Here is a 21,552-nt window from a genome sequence, read left to right as displayed (position 1 = left end):
TTGGATTGATGGTCTGTTTTTGTTTCTTAATGGTGCTGTTTCGCTGTAGCTCTGAACGGCAACGAAATTTGCCGTCGTCAGAGCCACTACTATTCCTATTTGATATTAGTTTTCTTTTTTAAAAATTATTTTCTGTTGTTACTTTTCTCAGACATGAAATTTGATATTCTCAACGCGCCGCAGGTTATGTATTTTGAATCATCACTCGTATTATATTGTACGTCCATTTTTTAAAAATATTTGTTGATTTTTTTTCCTTATTCACGTTCAGTCTGACGTGAAGCGATTACTTTTCTCGGATAGCTTCTTTGTACTTTGTGAAAGTTTGTTCTCTAGAGTTCATTGTCATCGTTTTTTTTTCTTTATTATTTTTTACCTACCAAATTTTCGTTTCTGTTTCATATTCGTGACATATATTTATACGAAGATTGTATTGTCGCATTGTACAATAAAAGCTCATTTGCTGACGACTTGAAAGTTGTTTTGTCCTAGATGTAATGGTGTTCTTATAAAATGATGATTCAGATATTTTCACTTGACTGGCCAAATTACGACATGCGCAGAAAGAGACAGAAAAGCGAGCAAACAATCAAGCGAAAAGTTTCTTATTCGACAAACAGTTATATCAGTGTTTGTTCAATGCGTACAGTAAATGCGATTGCTGGCTTTTGAAGTTTCATGCTGATGAAGCTTGAAAATTGGTTGCGTTTTGGAAAGAGACATTGAGTAAAATGGCTGCTAGCTTCGGCTATTATACTGGTGGTCAGCATGTTGAAAATTTCGCTCCGAATAATGCTTGCATGGCTTCTTCGCCCAACGAGGAATTTTATTTCGCCGTACCAGACGAGCAGCAACAGTTTGTTTCCTCTGGACCGCAGGTGAGTTTTGCCAAATTTGAAATGACTATTTTCATGCGTCAAGCGACGAAAGGCGTCGATATTTGGCTTTTCCTTGCACATGCAGGCAGCAACCTACTGGGACAACAGCTGCAATCTGAATGTGGTGAATCCGGTCGAATTCCAATGGACGACAGATCATTACTATCCGCTGACCAACTGGAATTCGACACCAACGGCAGCGGCTGCGGTAAGAGATGCACAAAAACTCGTATCTAATCTGCCTGCATTTGCAATACCGACGACAATTTTGCCCTGTTCTATATGCATAGTACACGCACGGTGTCGGGAATGTTGTCGACGAGGGCGCTGTTCCAGCGAGAACGTTCATTTTCAACGGTCAGAGTTGTTGGAACTTACTGGCAGAAGATTCGGCCATTGCTGTTGTGAAGAACAATCAAATTGAAGAAGCAGATGAAGAAGAACTAGCATCCGCAGACACCGGTACCGTCAGCAAGAACCGCAACCCTTGCCGACGGAGATGTGCCCACAGTGTCATTGAACGTCGATACAGGACCAGCATCAACGAACGCATCGCCGAGCTGAAGACCTTAGTTCTCGGACCCTCTGCTCGAGTACAGCTTATAGATTTGTTTTGGCAAAAATAAAAATTTTGGCTCCATTAGTTATTATTTATTTATCGTCAAATAATTCCTTCCCTTTTTCAAGGCGAGCAAATCAACCATCCTACGAGCAGCCATCGACAAGCTGAAACAGTTGAAGCAGTTGAACGACAGCTTACGAGCCGAAAACGAACAGCTCAAAGCGTGTTGCACTTGTTCACCGTTCTCACTGAGCATGCATTCTTTGGACTTTGGTCAGAACGTACGTACACAGCGAAGTGTTCTATGAATATGTAAATTTCATTAGCAAAATTATACAAAAAAAGAGTAAGAAAAACTGAAATTTGTGTGAATAATGAATGTTCTTTTTTTCAAATTATTATTTCTCAGGAAATAGCTTTGTTTGGTTTATACATTGTTGTTGCATATATTTGCAGAACTTTGATATTTCTGTATCGTCAACTGAAGAATTGAACAACAACGGCAACAACACTTCTGTTTCTACAAATTCCAAATTTACATTATTTCTACTGTTCGCATGCGTCGTTATTGTCAATCCTTTTCACATGGTGTCGCAAATTTCGACCGTAGGCGTGGCACCGTTGGGAAAACTTTGGAATGCACCATTGTTGAAATCCGTGGACATTTCTCGAATTCGGGCAGAAATTATTGGTCAGAAAGAAGAATTTACAATTTGTTCATGAAAAAATTATTAATCTTATAGTATATTTTTTGTTTTAAGAAAATAACGTCCTTCGAATTTTGCTGCTTTCGGTTATCAACGGACTGGTGGTAGCGTTGGTGATTGTGAAGTTGCGCTTTTGTCGTCGGTTAATTTTGAAAGATCCAACATGTCCAAAAGTGCAAAGCCGTTCATTGACCGTTGTGGTGAGTTGCGTTGTGTGTTGTCTGGTTTTGGAATTTTATTTTATTTTATTTTATATCCGTGGAATAAATAAATGGATGATTATCAATTAGGGTGATGAACGTGGACGAGAAGATTCACCACTACCAGTACCAGCACCGGTGGTGATGCGTTGTTCGCAATTCAAGCGAACCTTTGCAGAACAATTATTGCAAATATTGTTGACATTTTTTCATTTCATACTTTTGCCGGTGAATTTATTTTGCCTGCTGTCCAATGTCGACGATGAAGAGCAAAAATCTGCTGACATGGGCAAATTTCACTACTCCAACCCAACACTGCTGCATCATTTCACCGACGATAAACCCCACTTGTCAAGTCTGTTGTTCTCTACTAAATTCTCTGTTTTATTTTATTTTATATAAAATTTACCTCTAAATTATCTTATTCGATTTTAAATTTCTTTTTATTTCCTCTATTCTAGGATTTGCAGACAGGAAGAGATATTCTTCAATAGAACTTGCATTGAACAGTGTAAAATTGGCTGCAAAAGTCGACAACAAGTTGGAAAAGCCGATTCTCGTCAATGTTTATTGCATGGCTGCGTTGCAGATTCGACTTTTACCTTGGATTGGAAATTCATTGGCTGTGAGTAGTAGTTTCCACGATTTGCATGAATAATTTGTAAATATTTTGTTGTTGTTCTTTATTTGATTATTATACTGCTAGTGTTAGTGTATGTTTAAATGGATAGAGAATTTCAATTTCAGAAATTGCTGTACAATCGCGCCAATCAAGAATATCGAAAAGTTGAAAGCGATTTGAACGTCTGTTGGTTATTCACTCCGATTGGGAAGAAATTTTTTTTCAATCTCAATCTGAACGACGAGCAATTTTGGCTTTTGAAGCGTTCACTTCTTTTGAAGTCAGATTTAGGCAATAATTTTATATTATCAATGATGAATAAATTAGCAATTATATGAATGAATATGTTATATATATATTTAGCTGATTCGATTTCGTTGTTAACCTGGCACTTTAGGCAGCATGTGATTTTAAAGTGCGCAAAAATTTTGTTGAAAAGAAATGAAGGCTATTATTTAGAAAACAAATGGTATATGATTTTATCATATATTTCTGCTATTATTGAAACCTGCTAGGCGGATCGCGTGTGATTGTGATTGAATCAATTTTTCAGTTCCAAGGAAACAGAAGAATACCTAAATTTTGTGAAACATTCACGAGATGAATTTAAGAAGAAGCGGCTATTTGTATTGTCATTATTATTCGTGTTCCTTAACATTGCAAAATTGAAGAGAAAAAATTACTTTCAAGGGTGTAACAATGTCGAATCAAGAAACTGATTATTTTTGGTTTGTCAGTTTTATACTGTTTGGATTTGGACAAGATCATCGAGCATCGCTGATGGATGAAAGGAATTTGCTCAAAGATATCCAAGAATTGGCAACAAGGTTTTGATTGTATTTTGTTAATTGGCAATTTTTCTTCAATTTGGACTCTTTATTTTTTTATTCGTTGTTGTTTTTTCCATGTCAACAGTGCTGTACAAGAAGCTTGTTGCAAAGCTGCGATTGCTTGTCACCTTGGAACTTCGTCTGAAAACAAGGAAAATATTGTTTGTGAAATTTTACAACTCTGCATGGACGTACACCAAAGTATGATGAGCTCATCAGTTGCAGATTATCCGTTGGAAGTATTTAAATTTATTGTTCTTTATCTCTTTCTCTCATTTTGCATTTATATTACTGTTCTATACTGTGGTGTTTCAGAATATCACTTTAGTGCTAGCAGTTGATTGGTGCTTGAAAGCTTTGATAGTTTCATCTGAAATGAATGTTCACTTGTTGGTGAACAAAAATTGCACTAATGCGGACGTAAACGGCAAGCACATGTTTCGTTTATTGCTTAAACAAAAACGTCGGTTCATATCCAACTTGCAACCTTTCTTATCAAGAGAAGTAAGCAGATTTGAATGGAAAAAAACATCTCTGAAGTAAAATTAAATCAATTTTTTGCAGACAATTCGTTACGAGGCGATCGGTTGTCTTTTGGATGGTATGAATCCAACTTTTGTGCAAAAGTTGTTGATGAAATATGCGAAAGTTGATCAATTCGACCGTCCGTGGACATGCACAAACAACAGTGGTGGCATTGAGAAATGGTTATTTTCCCTGGGACCCCAGCAGTGGCTTACTTCACTTCTTCTGAGTGAAGAAAATTGATTGACCGAACACAGTCACAGAACATTTTAATTTTTAAACATGATTTATTTTATTTTATTTTATTTATGATTTTATTACAACTTTTCCAATCTGATAAATATGATTTAAATGAAAGGATTCACCTCTCTATTCATATACTTGGTGAGGAATATGCATGTACTTTCTACAAAATAAAATATTAAAAATGAAATAATAAATTAATAAATTTAAAGTCCGTTATTATTTTTTAAAGCTGAATTTTTCAGCGTCCTGCTAAAATGCTGTTGTTATGAGCTTCCAACAACTTTCAGTGCTTTACCAGGGGACACTAGAACAGTTGCTTACTTTTTATGCTTAGAATGGTTCAGGAATGAACTACTTCCAAAACATTCAGTAACTCTAACACAACGCCACTTTATTATATTGATTTTCCACTCCTGGCTTTCAAAAATTAAACGAAAGGCAGTTATGGACAATGCAGCTACGGTAATCAGATGAATTCTTGAAGATCGGGAAAGCATTGCAGTAGTACGGCTGTTGGCATCGATCGGTTGTTGGTTCTTGAGATTTACGGCGGCGGTCCTTGTTCGTATTTGTTAATAAATATTGTACTCTTGATCTGTCTTGTGGATGCGAGAATGTTACCGGCAAAGCGCGAACTGGGGAAAGGGGCAGCAGAGCCAGCGGTAGCCATACGGAGGATATGACCGCGCGGACATACCCGCCGGTCGACACCGGCGCGTCGTCGCCTAGCGATGACGTGATAGTAGTCCGGTTGGGATGACGAACGAGCCCGCCCGAGAGAGCGGCTCGTTACACTTGCTTTAGCTATTGCACTAAAAAATAAGTTGTGATAAATTTAAAATATCGCCTAGAATTACGTATATCATCAAAGCCCTATTATCATCATTATACACATTAAAGTTAAACAGTTTTAAACAAAAATGCGTGTAATATATACTACAAGCAAAACTTTAACCGCACTGAAAATGATGGTTAGGTGTGAATGCTATATGATAACAGCAATTTATTTATAAAAGATAATTTTCGTTTGTAGTCAGTCACTTTTACACTTTTCCTTTCTGGATGATAGATAACTTTATTTCAAAAAAAGTCGTATTCAAAATTCATTAGTCAAATTATTCTCAAGCAGTATAAAAATTTTTGATCAGATGAGATGAGAAATTAAAAGCAAAAAGTAAAACTCTTTCTCGTCTTCACATACAAAAAGCCAAAGTAATGAGAAGCATTATATATATAATATATTATTATTATTCATATATAATATATATAATATATAGCATTATATAATACATTATATAATAACATAATAATAGCATTATATAATAATTATATATATAATAACATTCAACAATTTATAAAAATTATGAGCTGTTTGTTTCCATCTCTGAAAATAACATAGTGCGCCAAATGTTCCTCCCTCTTCTTTATGAAGAATTAAAAACAAGTCGAATGTAGCATTTTTGTTATACTTGTAATCTCATATAAACTAAAAGCAAACAGTATATTATTCATATTCACTGCTTAACAAACAATGTTTAAAATTAAAAACTAACGCATTTATTAATTGAAAAGCAGGGTGTATGTACATTTTACTTCTACTGTTGGAAGTATAATCGAAATACAGTTACAAATTTTTGGCAGGCTTCTAAGTTTTGCATTTTAAAACATAATTTTGGATTATAATGAATTTGAATTTTACAATAGCAGTTTTCGTCAAAATATATTTATGATTCACATTTACGAAAGAATTCTTCCATATATGCTATTTTTGATTAATTTTAACTGACAATTTTGTCATATTAAAAGTGAACTGGCAAACCAACTAACATTTTGATTTACTAGAATTTCAAAAATTTCAACAATTTCTCACCAATTTGTAACTGGGCCATTTTGAAGTAATTAAATTTATAGCAAAGCTATTTTTTGATATATACTTTTTTCAACAAATTAGAAATCAATTCATAAGACAAATCAAATAATAAATTATTTTTCTTGTTTCAGAAGAAATTCAGCAAACGTCGGTCTCATTTGGTCAGCGATCGCCAGTACAGTCAAATAATCACCAGTAACAGTTAAATCCAAAGCTTTACGCAAAGTTTTGATGCAAATATTTGAACGCTCCTTGCCCGCATTGCTAAAATAAACAAAAATTCACTCGTGTAAAAAACGTGAATTCTAATTACTAATTTAATTAAAAAAAAATTAATGCAAACCTCTCAGATTCAGCATATATATCCAATGCCAAAGCTCTCAGTGCTAATGATCGCAAAAATTGCAGAGTAAATCCCTCCCGAACAGCACTTTCATACGGCAAATAATCCAGCTGAAATTCGATTATTACAACAAAAATGGAAAACAGAAAAAAGAAAATATTTCATACTTGCTTCAAAAATGGAGACACCAAATTATCCCCAGCGTCATGTTCTTTAAAATTACTAAAGGAAAAAAAAGTTCATCATATCATGCTCAAATTAAATAAAAATTTATTATTACAAAAGGTAAATTTTTTTTATTTTTTAAATATTTACATCTTTACAGAGGCAATTGGAGAATCGGGCAAAAAAATCTTTTGCAAATCTCTACGACGCACTTGTTGACGAATTTCTTGATGCTTTTCCCAAGGAAGCGAACTACAAACCGTCTGTGCATCTACATCAATGACGCAAAAAGGCCAATTGCAATAATAAGCTTGACTAAGTATAGTTGACAAATTTAACTGCAAAAAATAAACGCTAACATTTCATAAATTAATTACACTGCCTTTACAAAAAAATATTACTCTGCAGCACCCTTGGAGAACTAAATATGGAGAATAAAATTGACGAGAAGAAATTAATTCGGTTTCATTTGCTTCATCCACGTTTGTTGGTAACACTTTAGACATGCACCATCGATCTCGATAAGTAACAAAGGCCAAAGTTTTTATCATCTGAAATATTATTCCTTATGAAAATTGCAAAAATAAAATCCTCATTAAACGACAATTAGCTGCCCAAATTCTTCAACACTAATGATATCCTTCAAAAGAGACAATGCATCATTACTTTGTTAATCGATTTAGTTGATTTGCCAACGACGATCGTATACCCTTGACAACGCAAATGTGTTGTTATGCAACGATAAAGAAATTTGTTCTCTTGCACTTTAACCTCGGCAAAATGAGTATCGCTTATCTGAAAAAAATATTCAAAAAAAAAATTTTCTCAATGTCTAAATGAGAAATTGCATAATCATTTAGAAATTCCATTACAAACAGTTTAAAAAATAATATGCATAATAAAGCAGTTGAAATGCATACATTAAATGGCACTGCATCAAGTGAATACCGTTCCAATTCACTGACAACTCTCAGTATTTGAACAAATTCACTGGTCATTCTGGTCAATAGTTCTTCTCGAGATTCCTAAATAATTAAACAAATAAGCAAAAATATTTCAACTGCATTCGAAATTTTTATTTCTATCCACCATCCATATATCCTAAATGGAACAAGTTGAATTAATTTTTAATTTGAAAGATTTTGATCAAATTGGAAAATTTCTTTTGTTTTCCATTTTGCAATACCATTAAAATTGATGCTTTCAACTTTACAACAAAATCATTGAAGAACAATTGAAATAAAGGTTGAATTTTGAAAAACCATCCAAGTCGGTTCTCATTCATCACAAGTGCAATAGAATGTACTGCTCGTTGGTCATGATATCTTGCCGCGAAAATATACGACGCTACGCCCATTTTACGTTCTGCAAGCCTCAAAATCTGAAATTCAAAATCAGAAATTAATTTCAACTCAACACATAAAATGCAATTTGCAAATTTGTCAATTGGCTTCAAAATTCACTTGAATCAAATTTGAAAATTGTTTGTTCAACTGTTATTGCATTAAATACTAACTAGAAACAATAAAATAAAATAAAATAAAATAAATGCAAAATCTATTACAATTTTGAACAAAATAAAATAATAACAGTTAGCAAAAAACAAATTAAACGAACTATAAAGTAACATTAAGTATTACTTTCAATTCCACACTTTCAATTATATGCGCAGAATAAATTTCACTGCTCAATGTATGCATTGCTACATATCGATCATCATCCATATCAAAAAATGGTACATCTTGATGGTGCTCTGCTGAATCTGGCACTTGTTTATCCAGTTGAATATTTGCAATATCCAAACAACAAGCAGAAGAAAATTTATCAGCTGACTGCATGCTTTCCTCAGCAGCTGATGTTTCACATGCACTGTCACCTTGTTTAGGTTTCTGACCCGCTAAAAAAAGTTCCAATTCTAATATAAATATAAAATTTCAAAATCATCGACAAAATCGGAATAATTTTAATAACATTTTACTTGAGGAATTTAATGCCTGAAATGTGTAATTTTATTAAAAATATAATTCTAAAATACCATAATTATATTATTGAAATTGTTACGCCTAAGTAAAAATTAATTACCACTGCAGTAAATTTATTACATACTTCGGGAAGAAATTTAACGACAACTTACGATTCGCTTGTACATCATCGACAGACGGTTCTCTGTAATTCCCAACAAGGCCATCAGACGATTTTTCTTGATTTTCATCAGTCTTAATATTGCTATCTATCTGTTCTTCAGAATGATTATCTTCAGAAGTATGCGGTAATAAATCTGCTTCACTGGAAACGAATTCCCATACAAATTTCAATTCTGGACCCATAATATAACTCCATACAGACCATACAATGCGATCAATACCACATGAATTTTGTAAAGGAACACTAACATGACATGATTGCTCATTTAAGGCATTGCTAATAAGCTCGTAAATGTCAGCTTCCATTATGTCATAATTGCAAGTTCCCTAACACTTCTACAACCGTCACTACAGCAAGTTTGAATAATGTACAGTAAGATAAAAATTTAAGTGATAGTATAATGTATTAAAATATACATAATAATATATTAAATTACATTATACTTGTATTTTATTTTATTATTCTTTATTATATAGCATACAATACAGCACAGTTCATCAAGTGCAACATCACGTTTCATACGGTAGATGGAAGTTAATAAAATTCAGGATAGTAGACAAAACTGCTTTGCGTATTTTCAATTTGAACATTAAATAAAGTCCCTATGTATGCAATAAAATCTGGCCAAATATTAAACATAAATACTGCGTTGCATGAATGTGAATTCAATTGTTTTGCAAGGTGCCCATTGTTTAACGCTTAATTACTGGCCATTGCTGAAGCGCATTTTGTACCATACCGTTCGCACTGGTTCTAGCTCTTTGACCTTTGAGAAGTTACAACAGATAAGACAGTTTCACTCAGCAAAACACACTTTTCAAAGGCAAAATTTCTTTTTTATCGGTGCAGCGGACATAGATCGAGCTAATGAAATTTTTCCTGAAGAAAATGAAGAGGAAGAAAACTAAAGCTACCGTATGAAGAATTAGACATGAAGATCGGAGTCGGAGTACGGTAGTGGTTGTTGACAGGAGCGGTTGGCAAGTTCCCAGAAAAGTGTGTACGTTGTTACATCGTCGTCGATCCTTGTTTCTGATTGTTTAATAAAGTATATACTCATTGTTTGTTGTTTTATTGTCGCAATGCCATCAGGAAAGCGCGAGACAGAAAGGAAAGGAAATGCGCCGATCAATACCGGCCCGTCGCCAAATAGCGATGGACGCGCCAATAATCTGGTGGAAGAAGCGGACGAGCCTGCTCGAGGCAGCAGCCCGTTACAATGGGGGCCTGTCCGGGAAATGATGCCATCGGCGTACCGAGGTGACTACTAACGCCCGCCCCTGCTTTTAGTCCAGAGATGGATTCCGTCGAATGGCTGGAGAGGCTGGAAGACTTCCTCTGCCTCAGCAGGGTTCCGCCTTCTGACCACGGCATGGCCGCTCGCTATCTTCTTAGCGACTCAGTCCGCCGCGAGCTCTACCCGGCGGGACAAACAATGAGTATATACTTTATTAAACAATCAGAAGCAAGGACCGACGACGATGTAACAACGAACACACTTTTCTGGCAACTCGTCAACCGCTCATGTTAACAACCACTACCGTACTCCGTCTCCGATCTTCATGTCCAATTCTTCATATGGAAGCTTTAGTTTTCTTCCTCTTCATTTTCTGCAGGAAAAATTTCATTAGCTCGGTCCATGTCCGCTGCACAATTTTCTAAAGCACATTCACTTGAAACTTCATTTATCGAATGCCCATTTTTCCCAACTCCTCTTCCTTTTTGTGATAGGTTGCCCGCGAATGATTGGTAATTGGCTAAAGACTTCTGCTGCTTTATTAGCTAATCATTATGATAAGTAATTGGGCGAATAACTTGTGCCATTTGATTTGTTCTTTGTTTTAATTATTGATTGGAGGATTGTTGTTTATCAACGATTTTCCAAATATGGGGTGTATTATTATTAAATTACCTTATATGAACATAAAGAAGCATTTATCATTTTTAAAGAGAAAGCTTTTGGTTATAATGCGTAGTAGAGTGTATTTGTTTTTAGACTGAAAATGCTGCTATTAAAAAGCTTCTGCGCTTTACATTCTACTGATAACAAAAGGTTATGTTATTACTCAATTTTATTCTTGTAAGTTTGCTTTTGCATTTTATTTCTTCAAGTCTACGCTGTTCAACAGACTGTTTTGCACAGAAACCTTTTTTGTCATTCGATATAAGCGCTTCAGAACTAAGTAAATATATAATATATAAATTTCCATTTTACAACAACAAACAAATATGAACTTTATTACAATATATACCATGGGTAAGATATCCAAATATTTTTGTCAGTCTGTAAAGCGCTATTGTGAGGAGAAAAGCATGGAACCAAAAGCATTGTTGTTGCTCGATAATGCTCCTGGCCACCCAGAAAATCTTGAGTTACTGCAAACCTGCATTCCTGTTGAAGTAGTTTACCCTCTACTCTATAACACTTCATTGCTGCAGCTAATGGACCAGATACTGATATTGAATTTTAAGGCTTACGAACCACGCCGCACATTTAAGACCCTTTTACAGAAAGCGGAAAGTGTAGGCCAACAATCCGTCATGCAATTTTGAAAGAATTACAACATTATGGATGCTATAAATAGCTAACGATGTATGGACAGAGTCTGGAGGCTGGTAGGCAAGAAGCATGTAGCATCTTGGATGAACTCGAAAGGAAATCAGTAGTGAAAGACATCAGTGAACTGGCCCATGAAGTGGAAATAGTGGTGATAAGGAAGTTGATTAGCAGTTATTGGAATCACATGACGAGAACCTTAGCAATGCTGACCTGAAACAACTGGCACAGCTATGCACTGATAATGAAGCAACAGTCATTGATTTGAAAAAGGATATACGTGTGAGAACTCTAACAACAGAATTCCTCAAGAACATTATCACTAATAGTGCACAAATCATGGACCAATTCGTAGAACAGGATACTGATTATGAGCAGAGTTCCAAATCAAGACGAGGTGTTCTTGAAATGATATCTTGTTATCATGCAATCCTACATCAGAGAAATCAGAAGAGAGATAGTTAAAGCCTGATAGTTTCATCAACAAGAAACCCAAGATCGAGCCGTCAAAGGCTGGTCCATCATCACAATGATTAATATTATTAATAAAGTATGTAAACATTTTTATAAATATTTTAAATAAATTTTGTTACACATACACAACAGAAGTTTACATCAGCCTGTTGTTGAAAATGGGCATTCTGGCACTTCTGCGGTTCAGTATGCATCAGTCAGCTAGGAAAGTCTGGAGAAGCGTTTTACCTGATTGTAGTACATTGTGACCCTCACACATATAAAATCTGGAAACTGACCTGGAAACCGTAGATGACTCGGCAGAGGCTTCTACTTCTTTGTCGTAGATGGCCATGATGGTTGACTTTTGTACTTTGCATTTCCAAAACCACCTTTTTATCCGTATTATATAACAGGTGCTCATTTACCCGGTAGGTTTCAATGTAATCTTTTTCATCGATCATGATGGGATAGACCTGATTTTCCCAAATGAACTCCGCCTACTATTTTGCAGCAAATTTCATTAGTTGCTGCTCTGATGCACACATCTAAATTTCATTCGTTGTCGCTCTTATGCATTATATTTGTCAAATACTGGTTTCTTATCAGTGGTTAGTTTTATGAAAAAATAAAAGATTTTTAGTCGCTGTGTTTTTAAAAATGATATACTTTTTAAATGTATTTATATTTTTTAGTTTTAGTGAATGACAATACAGTTGTTAAAACTTCAACTAACAACAAAATTTGAGCAAAGTGACTTTTTCTGTTGAAATTTAGAGTCCACATTTGAGTATGAAAGGTTGGGAAATAATGTATTGTCCAAAAACAAATATTTTGTCAAATGGCTTTTCACACACATAGGAAATAAACCTAAAACTCTAGATATATTTAAAAATTCACAAAATTGCAATGAAATATAGAAACAGATATTCTTGTACCAGAAGTGAATTTTTCATTAAATTAATACAGTATAAAAAACGCCATTTTATTCAGATTTCATTCAAAAAATTAGTTGATTTTAATTAAGGTTCGTCAAATAATTACATTTCAAAACTATTTAATTTTTGATTATTTAATGCTTATCTTGAGTTTGTTTCAATTAACCAATAAAACAACGGAACGAACGTCCAGTAAAATAGCGCGTTGAACGACCACTAAAATAGGGCAGTGAAAATTTGGCACGAAGTAGACCAAATCACCAAAATTATAATCTCTTCCTAGTTGTTTTTCATTTCAATTTGTTAATGTTTTCTGCAATGTGTAATAAAGCAGTAGCATTTCTTATTAAATCAGACGAAAATTTTAAATCTCTCCAATAGGATTAATCCTGTTTCTCATGGGTGGCTCCGTTTTCAATATTTCTAAAGCAAATTTTCATCTTCATATGTCAGTCCCCAATTCTTTTCTCAAGAAAACGAATGAACAGAAGGTAATTATGATTTATATACAACTGCCCCTCAACATTCACAGATTTCAAAACCGCCAAAAAGATAAAGTTTATTTTTAGACCCTAGGGTGTATGTATGCTGTGGCTATGCAGGTTCAGTGCAAAGTTGATTCCGCTTATGAGGTTCCACACTATAACTGTACTGACAATGACTTAATCAAACTATGAGGCTAAATAACCCCTAATGCTAAGATGAGAAAGATGAAAACAGTAGGGTGAAGGGAAAGGAGACGCTGCGAACGGGAGTTTTGTTTACGTCAGAAGATATCCCGCGATTTCAGCGTTTGACATACATTGCTCAACTAGTTCAGATATGTCTGAAAGTGCAGAATGTCCGCTTTCATGCTAGCAGCATGCAGCGTAAAAATAACGCGAAATTTGAGTAAATGCGTAATGTATGAAGTAAATACTATAGTCACAATGCTTTTTAAAAAAATGCGCTGGACAGTCCATTTACTTCTGGCAATGATTTTGACTGTCATACATTCAATCAAACGAATAGAAAACTAAATATGGAATAAATATTTAACATGAAAATCAGTAGACGATTCATGATATCCCTTGTAGATTTCAGACAATTGCGTGGGATTATAAGGCATCGGCGACGGGGTGTAAGTATAGAGGTGGCAAGTATTTGTGAAAATTTGACACTTTTTACAAATGCAGTAATAATAATGAAATAATGATTTTCAAAAATGTTGATTATACTAAACATTATCAAATGAAAACTGAAAAAAATGTGGAGCTCATAAAGAATATCTCTATGAATAAGAAAGGTGCATAAATTGCTATATAAATAGCTAATTTTAATAAATTTCAAAAACATTAAAAGTAACAATATGGATGCTATGAAAACTGTCATAAAGGATGTAAAAGTGCTTTAATTTGCACGTCATATAAAATAGATTTGTTCACTTCTTTGGATTTGAAATAAGACTGGTTTGAATAAATCCCTTATTCTTATCTAAATTATGTACAATGAGGATATGGAAAAAGAATGAAAGAATATGGAAAAAGAAGGAAATCTTTGCGCTATTTCACGTAAAACCGTGAACTTCAACAGAATTCACATCTGTTCACAAAATTACATAGTCATTTTTATTTCTAGATAAGAAAAAATTTCTGACCTATTACCGATGAAGCATCCTGGGGAATTACTGACAGACAAGTTAAAATTTATCAATTATAACATAACATACTATAACATTATTAAATTAAAGTTTATGAATTATATATATATATGTTGGAAATTACGCCGTCATCCCCATATACCTAATTATTAATATACTGTACCCCCATATACTGTATAGTTTTCATAGTTTTTTTGTGTGCTCTCTGTGTGTTCTACTGACGTTAGCTTGTGCTTGTGATTCTGTGTGTTTGATGCAACCTTTTTGTCGTCGAATGGTTATGGGCCCAGCACGCTTCCTCTGCGTCTATTGGATCAAGTTGTTAGCCAGTTGATCGAGAAAGTCCAGGCCCGGCAAGCACAGCTTGCCTCGAGGAAGCCTACGGTCCTGGCTTCTGCAGTTGGTGGCCTGCCAGAGTCGAAACATTTGGATGGTACAAATTGTTCTGAGTGGAAGTTCGCCATGAAGAATTACTTAGTGGATGCTGGCTTATGGCACTGTGTAAAAAATGAAAATGCCGATCATGAGCTGGACCAGCGAGCATTGGCAAAGATAAATTTGTCAATCAAGCTCTGTGCTAGTGGTGATGTCCGCAAGGCGGTAACGGCCAAGCAAGCGTGCGCCTATTAAAACAACGGTTTGGTGCGTCGTACTGGCCTCTACTCGTCACTGTTGAAGACCTGATTCGAAGAATGCGGATCGGTGGCAGCTTATATCGACCGTATTACTGGTATCGCGGATCAGCTAGAGGCGATTGGAAAATCTCTGGACGATGAAACGGTTGGTGGCATAATCCTTGGTGGATTGCCGACCGAATTCTAACCTCTGATACTTGGCATCCAAGGATCGAATCAGAAAATTACGATGAAATTCATCAAGAGCTTGTTACTGCAAATAACGTTCAACAACTTGCTTCACCATTGTCCAAGGATGAGAGCTGTGCTTTTGTGAGCCAGAATGCTAAAGAGAAGGCCAAGGAACGTTACAATCGAAGATGTTTTAAATGCAAGCAAACGGGACACATCCTTGCAAAATGTCCCTTTGTGATAAGCGATCGCCGGTCTATGAGAAATCAGAAGAAATCAGAAAAGCACTTAGCAGCAAACACAAATTTTGCTGCAAGCTGTCTCCTGATTCAAAAGGCAACTAATGGCGACAAAGATTGGTTCTTAGATTCCGGCGCCACAACGCATCTGACTCATCGCGACGATTGGATGGAAGAGTACAACGGTCGTACTGCACACACAGTGGCCATTGCCAATGGAAGAAATATATCGACTAAGGGAATGCGGCGTTGTGAAAATTCCCCTTGCTACTGAGAAGACGATGGTGGCCCACGACGTTCGACATGCTCCGGAACTGGCCCTGAATCTCCTGTCGGTAAGTCGAATAGCCGCACAAAAGAAAACGTTGATCTTCGACGAATACGGTTGCCGAATAGTCGACATAGGTGTTAAAGTCCTGAGACAACATATTCTCGGTACTGCGATGCAATATAATGGACTGTATCAGCTAAATCGGTGTGACCATTGGGCTATGGCTATGCAGGATATCCCCGACCTGTGGCACCGTCGACTAGGGCATTTAAGTCGTAGATCAATGAAGCTCTTGCAAGATGGGCAAGCAACTGGCATTCCATCTGATGCAATCACAAAAACGGATTGTGTCACTTGTCTGAAAGGCAAAAAGTGTCGTTCGTCCTTTTCGAAATTGGCCACAAAGAGATCAAAAGACGTTCTTGAGCTGGTACACTCAGGCATATGTGGACCCTTGCAAGTAGCGTTCGTTGGTGGTGCTCGATACTTCCTTTCATTCATCGATGATTTCTCACGGAAATCCTTTGTGTACTTCCTGAAGCACAAGAATGAAGCCCTGCCGAAGTTCAAAGACTTCATCGCATTGGTGGAAAGGCAAACTTCGAACGGTTTCGAAAAAGGTGAAGTGCCTGCGAACCGATAATGGGCGCGAATACATGAACAGCATGTTCGCAGAATTTCTGGCCAGAAAAGGCATTCGTCACGAACGGACGATTCCTGAAACGCCTCAACAAAATGGCGTTGCAGAAAGGATGAACCGAACGCTTGTGGAAAAGACCAGAACGATGTTGATAGATGTCAACTTGAACCCAGATTTGTGTGCGAAAGCTGTGGGCACAGCCAACTACCTGCGAAACAGATGCCCCACAAAGGCTCTGTGAAAGATGACTCCAGAAGAGGCTTGGTCTGGACGTAAGCCAAACTTGGCGCACTTAAAAGTCTTTGGCTGTTTGGCAATGGTCCACGTACCCTCAGGACAACAAAAGAAGTGGGATCTGAAATCCAAAAAACGGATCTTCGTTGATTACTGTGAAACCAGCAAACGATACCGTAATGTAAAACGAAAAAGATGTACGTCACGAGAGACGTGAAGTTCTTGGAATCACGGTTCCCTGGCACCCAGGCGTCAAAGGAAGGATCGACAAATCCTCTTCCAAATCCAGACGTTGGAGAAGAGCCAGTAATTGTATGGACTCCTCGAGACGGTGGTTTGACTGAGACACCTAAAGTGGACACCGATAGTGATGAGTCCATTGTACAAATTCCACAACCGTCAGCGAAGTCGTCGCCAGAAGAACTAAGGAGACCATTACGAAACCGTATTCCTAATCGAAACATATTTAACTCGGATTTTCTTCTTTTTCAGGCCCAAGTGCGTGAGCAAAGCGATCCCATCAGCTATGAAGAGGCTGTGAATCGTCCGGATGCCATGGAGTGGCTGAAGGCGATCAACGAAGAATTGGCATCCCATTGCGAAAACCAATCATGGGAACCTGCCGTCTTGCCTCCACACAAGAAGCCATCAAAAATAAATGGGTCTTCAAAACGAAGTATAAAGAAGATGGGACGATTGAGAAACGAAAAGCGCGACTTGTGGCCAAAATATACTCACAACTGCAAGGAATTGACTATGAAGACACGTTCGCCCCGACACTAGGCCATTCTTCGCTGCGCTATCTTCTGTCATTGGCAGCGAAGTACAATTTCGAAGTAGAACAAATGGACGTTGTGACTGCCTTCCTGAATCTGAGCCTTAATTAAGAAATATACATGGAACTACCGATTGGTGTTGCTGATGAAAGCAACAAGTACTGCCGGCTACGAAAATCCATCTACGGTCTGAAGCAAGCGAGTCGTGCATGGTACGGAATGCTGGATGACACCCTTCAGAGTTTCAGGCTGAACAGGTTGAAGAACAAGCTCTGTATCTACTTCCTTTGGAAAAACAACAATTTCCTCACCGTACTCTCATACTCAATTGCTCATACTCTCAAACAACGAATGATCAAAAAATGAATTGAAGACGGTGTTGTGTGAGCGTTTCAAAATGAAAGATCTTGGTAAAGCCCATTGGTGCCTAGGAATCACAATCGTGCAAGACGTTGAAAATAGCACACTGCCAATTGACCAGGAGCAGTACATCAAGGAAATGCTGCACTGATTCAGAATGTCCGACTGCAGAAGCACCGTTGGACCCTAACCAGGTTCTATCGAATGCCATGATGCTGAGGAGTGATGGTGAAACAAAGCGGATGCACACTGTACCATACAGAGAAGCCGTCAGATGCCTGGTTTATTTGAGTCAAAGTTGTGATCCAGACATTTGCCAGGCAGTGGGGATTGTCAGTCGTTTTTTGATAACCCTGGAAAGGCACATTTGACTGCCGTTAAGCGCATCTTTTGATACTTGAAGTACACAAAGAGTGGGAAAGTAGTGTACAAGCGGACTGAGAACGCACTCACCGTGTATTCCGATGCCGACTGGGCCAATGACAGAGATGATCGTCGATCCATCTCTGGATGCGTTGTGTGTCACTCTAGTGCAGTGATAGCATGGTCATCAAAGAAGCAGCGGACGGTAGCGTTATCAACAACAGAAGCTGAATACATGGCCCTAAGCCACGCTGCACAAGAAACCGCATGGCCTACGCTCATCGCTCATTGAGTTGAAAAAAGAGACTAGCAAGCCTACTCTGCTATGCGGCAATAGTGCAGCCGTTAGCATCAGCACCGGTCAATCATCGTCAGCAAGGACAAGTCACATTGATATAAGGCACCATTTTGTCAAAGAAAAAATACAAGAAGGTGAAATAGAAATGCGGCAGATACCAAGTGCAGACAATGCAGCCGACATGTTTACAAAGGCCCTACAGCGAGTCGTCTGGCTGCTCGTGTGAAGCTAATTGGGATGGCAGCGTGAAGTGGGAATGTTGAAAATCACGCCGTCATCCCCATATAACTAATTCTTAATATACTGTACCTCCATATGCTGTATCATTTTCATAGTTTTTTTGTGTGCTCTCCGTGTGTGTTCTACTGACGTTCGCTTGTGCTTGTGATTCTGTGTGTTTGATCCATTAAGCTGCAACCCTTTCGTCGTCGAAGCTAACAGTCCCAACAATATATATATATGTCTTGTTTGACTTTTGCATAAATATTGTTTTGAAGCAATTTTTTAGAAAAATGAACATGAATAAACAGTTTCACTTAATTCCAAAATTCCGCCATCATTTATGCCAACGTACCTCATCAAATTTCAGATTTGTTTCTCATTGCCTTTTTGAAATCAAAATTTTTACTATCATATTTGACTGTGAGTGTTATTTTAAACAAAATTGTAGCAACTTTTTCTTGTATAATAAAAAACAGAGAATTATAATTCTAATCATTTAAATTTTACTGTTTTCAGTGGGCCACAAAAAATTAAATGAAAAAAAAATATGTGAATAATTAATGTTGATTGAAATATTTTATTAGAAAATCAATGATAAAAAATATCTACCAGAAATATACCCATCTTAAGAGGGTTGGAAAAAGATTTCATAATGCAACGCAAATTACGCTAACAATGTGATAGAGTTGAAAATTATATACTTATAAAAAAATATGATATATATGTAAAATATGCGAAAAATGAAGACAAATCTATTTTGAATTATAAATATTTATTTACCAGTACATTTTTGCTTTTAAAGTTGCATCTGGGGTACTCGCCGTTTGTCCAACATTTGACCTCCTTTCTTTGATTGGCTGTTCACTGATAATCTATGCATCGTTTGAATGTTAATTGGCGAATGACTCATAGTATTTTATTAGTTATTCAGCTTTGATCAGTGATTAGGCGAATGACTAAAATTATTTTCTTTGTTTAATTAATGAGAAAGAACTTAAAGCAAAACAAGCTTTATAAACTTTAAACAATACTTTAAAACCCAAATTGAGATGGATTGTTCCATTATTTGAGCTGATTTTATACGGTGTTGTAAGCGGGCGGTTTGTATTATACTGTGATGTTTCCTACTTTTGATTTTTTATCATTCTGCCTTTCTTAATACTGTTCACTGATAAGTGTTGTTCATTGTGGTTATTATTGTTGTTATTGGCTAATCTTTACTAGAACTGTTGTTGAATAATGAAAACTATTAATCACTGTTTTACTAACTACTATTGTGTTCATGGTGCACTAAAAGTTCAGAAGATATATAACATCATGGTGGTACAGTAAAATATTAAAAAATAAAAGAAATTATTTTTAAAAATGTTGATAACTAAGAAGTAAAAATCCATAACAAATAATATGTAAATAGTAGCATTTTCCTAGAGTGGCAGTGCTCTCCTTTCCTGATGTAAATTTAACTTTTGCACGTAGGAGTTTTACAAAAATGATAACTGAAATTACAATATTGCTATTCATTAAACTCAGCAGTTATAAACAAAAAAGCATATCATCATCTCAAAGAAAAAATCATAAAGTAATAAAAGCTGAAATAATATAGCTCATTATATTTAAAAAAATATTTTGTGTTGATTTAATAATACAGAGAAACTCTGATTATCCGTTACTCAATTATCTGAACACTTTTTTGGTTAGACAACCTTCATTTCACTAATACTGTAACGTTTTTTGTTGACTAATTTTTTTGTCTGGTATGTCTACTACTATAAACAAAAAGGTTTTGAGTTTAGAGCAAAAGCTAGAAGTATTGTAGACTAGTGGAGAGGGGCTAGTCGCTCAGGAAAATCGCTGAGTTTTGGTGTGGGTCTGTCCACAGTTGCGCACATCTATCGCATTCTACGTCAGCTAACTGACTTTGTGTCGCACATGAATACTTTGAGTAGCAGTTCTTCACAAAAATCGATAAAAAAAGCATCAGTAACGCGCTTGGTTCAGCAATGTACTCGTGGTTCCTCCAGAAACGTGCACTTAATCAACCAATAAGTGGTACCATTTTGCAAGAAAAAACTCTAATTTTCAGTACTATGCTAGGTATTGATCATTTTTAGGTAGTTCAGGTTAGCTAAGAAACTTTAAAAGCGGCATGGCATACGCGAGTTTGAAATTTACGGCAAAAAGTTGTCTGCTGACAGTGAGAGTGCTGCGTTAATAAATGTTCATGCAATTTAAGCGAGTAAAGGGCAAATAAAGTCGCATAATAAACAAAATGTCTACTCTTCCGCGTCTAATTGAGAATAACAGCTATAGACGCTTCAGTTACGTACATACATTTTGAAAAATTGAAAACGTCTGATTATCCGAAGGACCTCAAAAAACGGAGTGTTTGGATAATCTGAGTTCCACCATATCTACAACAATAGATATTTTGCCATATATGAAATTTTAAATAACGCACAAAAGGAAAAAACGGGAAAAGTTTTGAGTAAAAATCATAAAATATTGTTAAAATATATGTGTATGTTGATAGTTAGATAAATAAATAGATAGGCATATAGATAGAAAGATAGACAGATAGTTTGGTAAAATGAATGAATGAATGAATTACAGACGGTCTGAATTGTCATGTAACGTAGGTGAAGATGAGTGAATGAGAGAATGTG

At 36.1% G+C, this 21,552-nt stretch overlaps 8 protein-coding genes across 8 annotated transcripts; 6 read left to right on the top strand and 2 right to left on the bottom strand.

Moving 5' to 3' along the window:
- The first annotated feature begins 731 nt into the window (after positions 1-731).
- On the top strand, positions 732-3,803 carry Tsp_02215 (sterol regulatory element-binding protein 2). The gene is made up of 11 exons (XM_003377952.1): positions 732-878; positions 964-1,086; positions 1,169-1,471; positions 1,566-1,721; positions 1,897-2,131; positions 2,202-2,347; positions 2,438-2,702; positions 2,818-2,972; positions 3,095-3,249; positions 3,523-3,595; positions 3,660-3,803. The coding sequence occupies exons 1-11, from the start codon at positions 732-734 to the stop codon at positions 3,801-3,803; spliced, it is 1,902 nt and encodes a 633-aa protein (XP_003378000.1).
- Positions 3,804-3,874: 71 nt separating this feature from the next.
- Positions 3,875-4,567, top strand: Tsp_02216 (conserved hypothetical protein). Its single transcript, XM_003377951.1, has 2 exons — positions 3,875-4,000; positions 4,364-4,567. The coding sequence occupies exons 1-2, from the start codon at positions 3,875-3,877 to the stop codon at positions 4,565-4,567; spliced, it is 330 nt and encodes a 109-aa protein (XP_003377999.1).
- A 547-nt stretch (positions 4,568-5,114) lies between these two features.
- Tsp_02217 (hypothetical protein) lies at positions 5,115-9,398 on the bottom strand. The gene is made up of 11 exons (XM_003377950.1): positions 9,083-9,398; positions 8,589-8,845; positions 8,135-8,329; positions 7,869-7,973; positions 7,615-7,743; positions 7,350-7,499; positions 7,099-7,286; positions 6,951-7,005; positions 6,784-6,893; positions 6,588-6,704; positions 5,115-5,382 (listed from the first exon to the last, which is right to left on the bottom strand). The coding sequence occupies exons 1-11, from the start codon at positions 9,396-9,398 to the stop codon at positions 5,115-5,117; spliced, it is 1,890 nt and encodes a 629-aa protein (XP_003377998.1).
- Positions 9,399-10,175: 777 nt separating this feature from the next.
- Positions 10,176-10,624, top strand: Tsp_02218 (conserved hypothetical protein). The gene is made up of 2 exons (XM_003377949.1): positions 10,176-10,353; positions 10,389-10,624. Exons 1-2 carry the CDS (start codon positions 10,176-10,178, stop codon positions 10,622-10,624), a joined length of 414 nt encoding a protein of 137 aa, XP_003377997.1.
- Positions 10,625-11,130: 506 nt separating this feature from the next.
- Tsp_02219 (hypothetical protein) lies at positions 11,131-11,636 on the bottom strand. Its single transcript, XM_003377948.1, has 3 exons — positions 11,576-11,636; positions 11,337-11,547; positions 11,131-11,272 (listed from the first exon to the last, which is right to left on the bottom strand). Exons 1-3 carry the CDS (start codon positions 11,634-11,636, stop codon positions 11,131-11,133), a joined length of 414 nt encoding a protein of 137 aa, XP_003377996.1.
- Positions 11,637-11,684: 48 nt separating this feature from the next.
- On the top strand, positions 11,685-12,115 carry Tsp_02220 (hypothetical protein). The gene is made up of 2 exons (XM_003377947.1): positions 11,685-11,801; positions 11,825-12,115. The coding sequence occupies exons 1-2, from the start codon at positions 11,685-11,687 to the stop codon at positions 12,113-12,115; spliced, it is 408 nt and encodes a 135-aa protein (XP_003377995.1).
- Positions 12,116-13,880: 1,765 nt separating this feature from the next.
- Tsp_02221 (hypothetical protein) lies at positions 13,881-14,190 on the top strand. Its single transcript, XM_003377946.1, has 2 exons — positions 13,881-13,952; positions 14,125-14,190. The coding sequence occupies exons 1-2, from the start codon at positions 13,881-13,883 to the stop codon at positions 14,188-14,190; spliced, it is 138 nt and encodes a 45-aa protein (XP_003377994.1).
- A 1,750-nt stretch (positions 14,191-15,940) lies between these two features.
- Positions 15,941-18,661, top strand: Tsp_02222 (retrovirus-related Pol polyprotein from transposon TNT 1-94). The gene is made up of 4 exons (XM_003377945.1): positions 15,941-16,616; positions 17,160-17,636; positions 18,163-18,338; positions 18,410-18,661. The coding sequence occupies exons 1-4, from the start codon at positions 15,941-15,943 to the stop codon at positions 18,659-18,661; spliced, it is 1,581 nt and encodes a 526-aa protein (XP_003377993.1).
- Positions 18,662-21,552: the final 2,891 nt, after the last annotated feature.

Source organism: Trichinella spiralis (assembly GCF_000181795.1).
Source record: "Trichinella spiralis strain ISS 195 chromosome Unknown Scfld4, whole genome shotgun sequence".
NCBI classification, from domain to species: domain Eukaryota; kingdom Metazoa; phylum Nematoda; class Enoplea; order Trichinellida; family Trichinellidae; genus Trichinella; species Trichinella spiralis.
Note: the sequence above shows the minus strand (reverse complement) of the source record. Positions and strands in the feature narration are given on the sequence as shown.